Source organism: Chanos chanos, chromosome 13 (genome assembly GCF_902362185.1).
Source record: "Chanos chanos chromosome 13, fChaCha1.1, whole genome shotgun sequence".
Classification (NCBI taxonomy): domain Eukaryota; kingdom Metazoa; phylum Chordata; class Actinopteri; order Gonorynchiformes; family Chanidae; genus Chanos; species Chanos chanos.
In genome coordinates this window covers 4,907,118-4,918,359 of record NC_044507.1, presented here as the reverse complement: position 1 = coordinate 4,918,359, position 11,242 = coordinate 4,907,118, and the positions used below count along the sequence as shown (strand labels likewise).

Sequence of the window (11,242 nt, the reverse complement as noted above, 5' to 3'; positions counted from 1 at the left end):
TATAACTATATATTTTTTTAATGTATGTTAATATATGCTTGTTCTATAAGGGATGAAAGCACCAGAGTTAAAATGCAAGTCAGAACGACACCAGATAGACTCGTAGGTACTTTTCAGGAGACTTTTAGCAGTTTAAAGCCAAAGAGATGAGTCCATACAGAATGTGTTCTCACACGTTAGCTGCCGTGCCACCTGAATTTGTACTATGGTGATGGAAGGATGAAAAAACCTCCGAAGCTGACCTAACCAAGAAACTGGAGTCTACTGTGACAAATGAGTACCCTTTACCTGATGTAACAGGATCATCAGCATACATCGTTGGATGGTTATGGCGCTACTTTAGAGTCTGAACGAATCTGGATTTCAAACATTCAGTGACCTCGGAGAATGGGTTATGAAAAATATCCTTTACTTGCTATCCGGTGTGGAGAAAGTCAGTTGTGTTGCCACGGTTTTTGATCGGTACGACCGTCCAAACCCCATTAAGCAACAAGTGGGACAAAGACGTGAAGTAGCTGGGGATGGACCAAAACATCTAATTTCAGGAAATACAAAAGTGCCAAACTATAGGAGATTTGTGACAAGTAGTGGTAACAGAACTATGCTTTCTGCATTTGTCTGCAATTACATCACAATCTCAGGACCACATAGACTCAACGAGGACCAGTCTTGAGGTTTTGAAAAAGCCAAAGAGGCAAAAAGTATCCAAAGAGACAAAGTGGAGAGCCTACCTGATTTGAGCAGCGATCATGAGGAGAGTAGTGCTACGCACCATCCATCTCGCCGAGACGCGTGCGAGAGTATTCATCAGGCATGATGATTCTGACGTGTTTGTGCTGCTCTTGTATTATGCAAGTTACAGCATGTTTGACTCCACTTTGATCTTCATGAACAAAGGCCATGCTGGCAAAGAGAAGTTTGTGCCAGTCGGTACAATGTACAAACAGATGAGTAAGGGCTTGTGCCAGTGCCTTCCATTATGCCATGCACTGACAGGATGTGACACAACAAGCAGTTTTTTTCAGAGTAGGACAAACAACTGCTGTCACAAAACTTGAGAGGCACTTGGGAGAGTTGACTGGCTTAAGCCTCTTTGGTTTGAGTGGAAACCTGGAGGATACATTGCCTGTGACTAGACAGTACATCGTTCTGTATGGCCAAAAGAAAAACGAGAAAGGCAATCAGTGTACCACTCTAGATGAGTTGCAGTACCTACTGGCTTACTCGTCTACCCCAGAGAGAGAACTGCCATTTGCCACAGCCATCACCATCACCATCACCAAAAGTCAGTGCTTTGGAGTCCTGTGGAGAAGGGCTGGAGGTTGACAGAAGGAATGATGGAGCCTGCGATGTATGGCAAACCAGCAGCACCTCGAGAAGTGGGAGACCTGACTCACCTGTACTGCAAGGACAAACAGTGTAGTCAGAGGAAGGGGTGTCCTTGTATTGCAGCTGGCTTGCCATGCACTGAGTTCTGTGCATGTGACCCCCTAAAGTGCCCCAATGTAATTCTGGATGAAAGCACAGTTGCAACCTAAATGCTGGCAAAAATCTATCTGTCAGAACAGATCTGTCTGTTGACAATATTGACATACATCAGCAAGGTATCTTCAAAAAAACAAAACCTTTGAATGAAATGTATATAAAATTATTAATTATGCTTCTATAAAATTATTTTCCTTATTTCATCTGTTAAGTGCTGCTACTCCAGTGATGCTCCCCTTCCTTCCCTCTTCTCCTGCATGGCTGTGGCTCATCTGTTCGAGCATGAGTGTCTGGCTTGAATGTGGCTACTTTCTTCTTAGGTGTGCCCCTCTCCCTCCCCGTCATCTCTCTCTTCATCGTCATCCCGATGGCTGCTGCGGCTTCGTGGCTTCCTGCACTGCTGTGGCTGTGTTGTCCACCCCAACTGAGCCCCATGCTGTCTTGTCATTCCTCATACTACCTACTAGTTGTGTTGTCATTTCATTCTCACTGTGTTATTTTGTAATTTGCTCACTGGGTTGGCACCTACTGCATGCCTGGCTGGCCTAGAAGGGGTCTCCTCTCTCTGTGGTCCTTCTCAAGATTTCTCCTATTTTTCCCTAGCGTCTGGGTCAGGGGGTGCCACCCTGCTCTGCTCTGTTTGTTGTAATCCTGTGGGCATGTAAAGCCCTTTGAGACTGTAAACAGTGATACTGGGCTTTAAATAAACTTACACTTGAAACATATGATAAAGCAGATGTTGTCCCTCTTTGTAGAATCCAAAATTTTCATTATTTTCGGTTTTGGGGAGGGTCCAAATATCATCCCAATAAGCCACTTATACAGTAACATATTTTTATACAACCACCTATTTCATAAAATAAACATGTCAAAGATATGAAAAAACATGGTTGTGCTTTGTTCTACCTCGAGTGGAGGTATCTCAACTTTGAAGGCTTTAGTTCCTCTACTATAATGCTAATGGAATCCAGACACAACTGACTGAAACCCCATGTGTGTCTCTACCTGTAGTTCACATATTCACATGTACCTCAAGGTTGAGGACCAGTTCATGACTGAACTCGTCAACTGCAACTCACAGAATTTGTACTGGATTAAAATAGGGAAGACACAGAGGAAACAACATGATTTTGAATGTTGAACTATTGAATTTGAATTTACTGTAGCTGAACATGATTTCATTGTGTCCTACACTCTGAACATGTTTTGGCCACATGGTACCTCTCAGGTGTTATCAATAACTACAAATAATTGAATGAAAAATTTGACTCTCAGTGCACAAATGGAGTTTTTCCATTAATGTTTATGTTTAGTCTTTTGCACAATTCACATGGAGACATTTTTCATATTACAATGTTACATGTTACATGTCACATGGATATGCTCTTCAGATGTGTAAACTAAATGCGCTGAAAGATGGAACATTCATCTGTTCATTTTAATCTGTTTGTTAATGGGCTGATCCATTTGGTGTTCATCGTCCACATAATAAATCTCTATACGCAGCATAGGAAGCGTACATCATTAAGAGCAGTATCATCTCCATTCCCCTGAGGAGCTTCTACCCTTGTCTGAATACCACAGATCCCACCATAAGGGCACTCGGAACTCCATTTTCCCCAGTTCCCCCATGACATACCATTGCCTTCCAGTCTCCCACTGACAGAACACTGGAACCTAGAAGAATATTTAAGATCCATGGTATTCTTGAAACACTGTAAATAGTACAGGTCAATTGCAAACCATTTTAGGCATTAAATATCCATACCAGTTCATAAGTCTGGAGTTAGCTATGTTTATGTCAGTGTTACAGATCCAGTTAATCAGAACAGCACGCTCTGTGTCATGGAATTGTATCGTTGAAAATATTAACCTGATGTTGTTCACTGCCGTGTCGTCACAATCACCTTGATGAGGCCCCACCCTCAGCTGGACCAGCAAAGAAATTAGAAATGATGTGAAACATGCAAAATAACAAATATCAATTCTTCGTAGACATCCTACACGATTTTGAATAAATGGGATAATTTAATGAAGTTTGGAGAGTAAAGAAGGGTAAAGAATCCAACCCCAAAACATTTAATATGTGAACTACTGTGTGTAATTGTCCAGTAAAGGTCACTGAGGCATTTACCAGAAATCAGAAACTGACTGGGTGAACATGATCAACATAGGGCTGGCAAGATATTGGTAAGTCAAACACACATTCCACTAGACAATGAATAACCAGCTTTAATCCAACCTGGCCAGCACACAAACAGACAGCCTGGAAGGGCATGTAATGCATGTAGGCAAGCATGAGAGCAAGCATCAAAATAACTTTGTCCTCATAAAAAGAAAACTCAAACACAGAGCTACATTTATGGCATTACTATATAGCAGAACGTACATGACAATATATGGTTTCGATTGGGGCTGACTGTAGGGTGCAATAACCAAAGGAGCATTTGAGTTTTGCAAGGCAAGGGGCAAATGTGTACATTATGTAAGGCTCCAGTTAAAACTGAGGGGGCAAAAATTTTATCTGATGGGGCATTACCCCCCTTTGCCCCCCCAACCCACCCCTGGCCCCAGCCCTGGATTCTGTCCTGTTAGCCTAGAGTAAATGTGGATCATGGTTGAATGCTTTTGAAATGAACTTTCGTTTTGAAGGATAGATGAGGTGTTTCTCAGTGCATGTGTAAACTTAATAAAAAATAATTCACAACAATGTTCTCTGTTTATTTATTTAAGAATATGAAGATGAATATGCGGAAATACACAGAAAACAGATGTTACACTGATGACTAGGTGCTTTATACAAGTATTTATACACAAAGGAAAAGCAAGGGTAATCAACAGACACCAGGCATAAGAAATGACTGAATAACTGACTGATTGGTTCAGTTAAACGGAACCCAAGCTGACCAACAGAGTGGCCGCTGAAGACAGAGGTGTGACAGGAAAAATGTGTATTGTGCTTAGGCTGTAGAAGATTGAACATGATTTTTGACTCGTGTGCATTCAAAAGAATGTTTGTGAGCTTTTAGATTGGGGCGTCCAGCTTATATACAGCATATTTTCTTTTCAGTTTCTCCTATTTATCCACGTATACAAATGTGAAGATAGTGACAGATATTCTTAAGCAATGACAGATATTCTTGATCATATAAAAGTACAGCAGATCTAAAGGTTACAACAGATCAATAATTTATTTTCTCCACATTCTCACATAACTTCCTCGTTGTTATTTTTTTCACTGTTCAACCTAAATGCATAACTGTTTTGTGTTCACTTTACTGTAGTATACTCATGCATGCTAGACTGCTGCTGTTCTGCAGCAGGATAATTAAAGACAATTAGTTCAATGCTCCTTTCTCATGAACATAAAACTGTCACAGTGAGTTACCAAGTATTGTATGCTCTGTCATTTAAATTAAAAATTGTCAGTCTTTTGAAAGAACGAAACAAAGAAAAGAAAAGAGGCAGGGAATTCAGGTTTATTCAGGTCCAGTTGTGCTTGGGTTTCACTGGCGACATGTTTTTATGTCAGTAAATATTTGAAAAGGAACTGCATAATGAAAATGGTCCCTTTCTCATTTTTTTCATTATTATTATAGTGGTCGCAGTACAGTAAAATTCTTTATCTATAAAATACGAGATGCATACTGTATATTCAAATACAGTTTACATACTGTAAATATACAGTAATTTACTGACTTTGAGCTATGACCAGTTGTCAGGCTTGAAGAAAGAGGCTGGATGCATGTGCAGGTTAGCTTTATTAAAGATTACCAAAAACTCACAAATCGTAGACATGGGAGACACACCAGGGTGCACCAAACAATACAAGACAAAGAAACAGGAAAAGCAAGGAGTATTTATACCAAATTAAACGAGCCTTAATGAAGTAAAGACAGATGAAAACTGAACAGAACTTCATGGGACTAAACCAAAAGTGGACTAAACCAAGGGACAAAGAGGACTGAACCAAAAAACCAAGTGCACAACAGAGCCAAACCTGGCCACTAGAGGGGGGAAAAGTGCACAGCAGAACCAAACGTGGCCACTAGAGGGGGAAAAAGGAACAAACAAGAACAAAAAGGGACAGGGCATGACACCAGTATTGTGTTGTAAATTTACAAGAATACAGCAAAGAGCTGTACATTTATTTCTAGTAATACACTGTAATTCTAAAATACTGAAAGTAACTGTAAAAAAAAAAAAAATACAGTACTTGGGTGGCGAAGCGGCTGCCAGTTAATTACTATAAATTTGCAGTGAAAAGATTTATGTAGATTCTGCCTAATCAAGTCTTAAGCTGCAATACTAAGTGTCATGACGCTTAGTATTGCAGCTTAAGACTTGATTAGGCAGTATGTACGTTCAGGCAGTGTTGATGCTTAAATATTTTCCACAGTGGAATGTACATTTACAAATACAGATCCAGTAATCTGACAGGACATCACTCTGATTGTTCATTGTCTACAACAGAAATGTAATACATGTGGCATTTTCTGAACCCAGAGACTCATCTGACCAGTGTGTTATGGTCTGTTATAGTCATGCACAGGAAAGAACACGAGTTTAACCCTGCAGTGCTGCTACAACACCCCAACGAGCCTTGTTTAAAAGACAGTCTTGCATATGTCAGTGGAAAAGCTCTGTGTGTATATATATATATATGTATATATATATATTTATATGTATATATTTATATGTGTGTGTGTGTATGTATGTATATATATATATATATACTTATTGTATTTGTGTTACTGTTTGAACAATTTGTCACACAGTTCTGCTCAGAGTCACTCTTTTTATTTAAGGTTTTATTTATGTAAACAAATGCCAATGCAAATGAATGAATTTCACTCTCTCTCTCTCTCTCTCTATGTGTCTCTTTCACTCCCTCTCTCTCCTCATTACAATCAAATTTTCCTCAGCCAAGACCCATACCCGCTGTTTACATTTGAAAAAACAGCTCAGCAGATGTCTTATTTTGACGAATAGATTACATGTATGAGTCATAATGTTTTTGTATTTAAAATAAAGGTTTAGCTGCTTGAATAATTTGTCATGATGTATGTGTTTATTTTTCCTCACAATAACAAATGGATACAGCAATGGTGAAAAACACCCTCTGACATAATTATCATCTTAACTAATGCTGATGGAATCCAGACACAACTAACTGAAACCCCATGTGTGTCTCTACCTGTAGTTCTCATATTCACATGTACCTCAGGTTTATCAAGGTTGAGGACCAGTTCATGACTTAAAATAGGGAAGACACAGAGGAAACCACGTGATTTTGAATGTTGGAATATTGAATTGGAATTGAATGTAGCTGCACATGATTTCATTGTGTTCCACATTCTGAACACATTTTGGCTATGCGGTACCTCTCAGGTATTATCAATATCTTAGAATAACTTTGAATAAAAAAATCAACTCTCAGTGCACAAATGGAGTTTTTCATTAAAAAGATTATGTGCAGTCTTTTGCACAATTCACATGGAGACAATTTATATATTACAATGTCACATGTTACATGTCACATGGATACGCTCCTCAGATGTGTAAACTAAATGCGCTGAAAGATGGAACATTCATCTGTTCATTTTAATCTGTTTGTTAATGGGCCGATCCATTTGGTGTTCACCGTCCACGTAATAAATCTCTATACGCAGCATAGGAAGCGTACATCATTAAGAGCAGTATCATCTCCATTCCCCTGAGGTGCTTCTACCCTTGTCTGAATACCACAGATCCCACCATAAGGGCACTCGGAACTCCATTTTCCCCAGTTCCCCCATGACATACCATTGCCTTCCAGCCTCCCACTGACAGAACACTGGAACCTAGAAGAATATTTAAGATCCACAATATTCTTAAAATGTTGCAAATAGTACAGGTCAATTGCCAACCATTTTAGGCATTAAATATCCATACCAGTACACAAGCCTGAAGTTAGCTATGTTTATGTCAGTGTTACAGATCCAATTAATCAGAACAGCACGCTCTGTGTCATGGAATTGTGTCGTTGAAAATATTAACCTGATGTTGTTCACTGCCGTGTCGTCACCATCACCTTGATGAGGCTCCACCCTCAGCTGGAAGGACTTCAGTAACCCGAACGGACAGAACTGAACACTTGTCCATTCACCCCACCTAGTTATCAACACAGACCAGACAATTCGTAATCAGAGCTTAATACGTAATTTTTTATATCTGCACTGACCTGTTCAGATGCTGAACAACTGAAAATACAAGAAAGGAAGGAGAGAGTAGGGAATGACAACACTGATGCAAATCGTACATGTGAAGAGAACAATGTGACCTAAGACACTTTGTCTTACCTGTTTTCATACTCTATATCTTTGAGAAGAAATGAATTATGTGAAATATGTCGAGTAATTTTTGTAAGTGTGTCAGAAGCAATGCTAGCACTTGTAACATCCTGAATTAAGTCACAGTTTAACATTTACTTCGTGAGGTGTCCAATTTACAAGTGCTATTTTGTTGAAGGTTAAAAAAAAAAAAAGAAACAAGAGCTTAGAGACTATTAGCAAACCCAGATTACAGATGCACATTAAACTCCATTGAGAAATTCACTCCTTCGTTAGTTTCTTATTTATTCTTGGAAACATAGACAGACAGAGCTTTGAGAAGTGTGCATTCTCTATCAGAACCAACATTCAGTTCTTCCAGTAACTGAACATGTTTTTTTATCAGATTTTTCCACAGCAGTAAACTCTTATCAGTAAGGCAATCAGACATTCTGAAGGCTGGTCACTTACGGTCCTGATTTTGATTCTATGTGAGACCAATGGCTACGTCCTTGCCGTGAGCAATAAAGGCGAATCCCATTCACTGCAGTGTCATCACCTTGTGCCTGGAATTGCTCAACCTCAAAAAGAAACGACAGTAATTCTGAAAGTGTTGTCAGGTAAAGGCATTTTGTTGATAGAAACTTAGAGAAATAATGTGCATCTTGATTGTTTGTAAAAACAACCTGGTTTATGCTTACTTTAAGACTAAAACCTGTCGCATAAAAGCCAGTTGGGCACAACTCTGTGTTGGCCCAGCTTCCCCATGACCGGCCATTATCCACAGAGAGGACTGAGTAGTACTCCCTCCCTGTAGCTCTTTTCACGACAGTGTCCTCTGAGCCATGAGAGCCACAGAAGAGAGCGAATAAAAGGAAGATAGCGGCTAAACCCATCGCGTCAGGCAGGGTACCTCGGTCTGTGTTCAAAATTCTGGCAAGCCGCTGACTTGAAACAGAATTTATTCAGAAATGGGCTCTGATTTTGCAATTGGAATTTCCTGTAGATAAACATTCTATATCACGTCAGTCAGCAAATGAAATATGACTGGGGGAAATAAATAAAGTTCAAGGATAGAAACTCTTAGTTCCCAGCTGACTCATCCTTCTAATTTTTCTTCTTTTCTGTCATTTACATATCAGACAATAAAGCTTGATGTTATTCAGTGGTTCACTGATATGTTGCAATAGCTAATATTGATTTTTAGTGCAAGTGACGATGTGACCAGGTTCAAAGTTCACTGAATGAACTGTGATAACACATTAAATACTATAAAACCAGCAAAGCAATTTGAAATGATGTAAAATATGCAAAATAACAAATATAAAGTCTTGGAAGTCATCAAAAATGATTATGAATAAATGGGATAATTTAATGAAGTTTAAAGAGGTTAAAGAATCCAGCCCTACAACTTTTAACATGTAAACTACTGTGTGTAATGGTCCAGTAAATGCAGTCACTCAGGCACTTACAAAGGACCAGAAACTGATTGGGTGAACGTGAGCAAAATAGAGCTGGCAAGATATTTGAAGCTCAAACGCACGTGTCAACACACAATGTATAAACAACTTTAATGGAACGTGGCCAGCACACAAACAAACAGGCTGGAAGGGCATGTCATGCACGTAGGCAAGCATGAGAGCGAGCATCAAAACAATTTTGTCCCCTTAAACAGAAGACTCAAGCTCAGAACTATGTTTATTGCATTTCTATATCGCAGAACAAATATGATAATATATGGGTTCTATCCCGATAGCCGAGGGCATGTCACAAAATGAGATTTTCATTACATGATTGTCATGGCCAAAAAATGATCGCGAGATCTATAGAAAATTTGAAATTAAAAAAAAAGTAAATAAATAAATAATAATAACAGTAATAATAATAATAATAATAATGACAGTGATAATTCATCTTTAAATTAGTTTATTGTGCATTTTAGCTCTTTTTTGCCAAACAAATGACACTGAAAATACGAATGTAGTGAAGTAGAGAGTCTGTAACCATAACTGTACAAAAGAGTGCGAAAAGAATAATTACACTTACTTACACGACTTAAGAGTAAAAAACATAAATAAATTTCAGTTACAACTTGCTGGCATCAATTTATATGGCACATACTTTAAACTATAGATAGGAATGTATCTATGATATATAAAACACTCCATTGATAAGAGATGCCTCTTAAATGGAAACTCAAAAAAAAAAAGGAAAAGTTGCACAGAAGGGAGAACACAGAGGTTATCCTAGTTGATAGTTAGATAAGCCACCAAAACACAATGTGTACCACCTGTGTTAACTCATCAGATGAAGGGACGCTCCTCAGATTATGGGGCTTAATTAAGTAGATGAACGAGCACAGCTGGGTATTATGTTGATTGAGATGAAGAGCAAAACAAATGGTACAAAAACAGCCACAAGAGAGAGAGCTCCAGCCAGTGTGACAACAGGTGGAATTAGACAACATCTCCCCCGTGTGGCCAATACACTTAAGGCAATTCTAAAACAAAACAACAACAACAACAACAACAAAAAGCTTAATATACCAAGTAATGTATGAGACCTTGCATGGGCAAACTAAGAAATAAACTACAGTTGATAGAGATTACAATTAATAAACAATTTAATATTTTAATATTTTAATATTCCTCATGGGTTGTGGTAAACAGTGGACATTGGATAGAGCGCAAATAACCTGCAACCACAATGTCATAAAATGTTGTTTCCAAGTCTGTCCTAACATAAACAGACACAAAAGTCCACAGAGGAAGATCACCTTGCTCTTACTCTATGGACTAGACATAGTCCAAACTACATAAAAACCCTTTGCTTGACTGTGGCTGACTGTGACTATGAAAGTGAAAATGCTTGATTCAGAGTATAGCTTTAGTGATCTGCTGTACAGTCTACAAAGAACTGTAAAAATAAACGCATATGAAATAATTCATCATGAAAATAAATTAGACTCTTTTTTCATTAGGGTCTGATACAATCACTTAACAAATCAACTTTTAGAACCAACAGATTAACGAAAGAAAATTTGCTCATAAAAGTACTGATATTCTTTAAATTAACTTGCATAATGGTAGACTGACTGATACAACAAGAGAATCTTTCTCTTGGTAGGGGAACTGAAACATAAGTGATACAATGTAGTGGGGATATCATTAATGCTCAAATGAAGAACGAATCCTACAAACCCTCCAAAATAATTTTTAATTAAACTACACATATTCTCTTAGTTTACAATTATGTATCAGTAGCTATTAAATTAGAGACAAAACTCTAAACCACTGTGGTGTAGTGTGTGTCTGTTTTATACAGTGAATAAAGTAATTACAGACTAAACTAGATACACATCAGTCATCAGATCTTTTTATGGTACAAATGAAGTGTTCCTGCACTAGGGCCTCAGAGTGCAGTGACAGATACAGATGAATTCTTAG

At 38.4% G+C, this 11,242-nt stretch overlaps 1 protein-coding gene across 1 annotated transcript; it reads right to left on the bottom strand.

Moving 5' to 3' along the window:
- Nucleotides 1-6,534: 6,534 nt before the first annotated feature.
- LOC115826200 (vitelline membrane outer layer protein 1) lies at nucleotides 6,535-8,866 on the bottom strand. Its single transcript, XM_030789933.1, has 4 exons — nucleotides 8,498-8,866; nucleotides 8,268-8,377; nucleotides 7,525-7,638; nucleotides 6,535-7,328 (listed from the first exon to the last, which is right to left on the bottom strand). The coding sequence occupies exons 1-4, from the start codon at nucleotides 8,690-8,692 to the stop codon at nucleotides 7,148-7,150; spliced, it is 600 nt and encodes a 199-aa protein (XP_030645793.1). The 5' UTR covers nucleotides 8,693-8,866; the 3' UTR covers nucleotides 6,535-7,147.
- Between the last annotated feature and the right edge of the window lie 2,376 nt (nucleotides 8,867-11,242).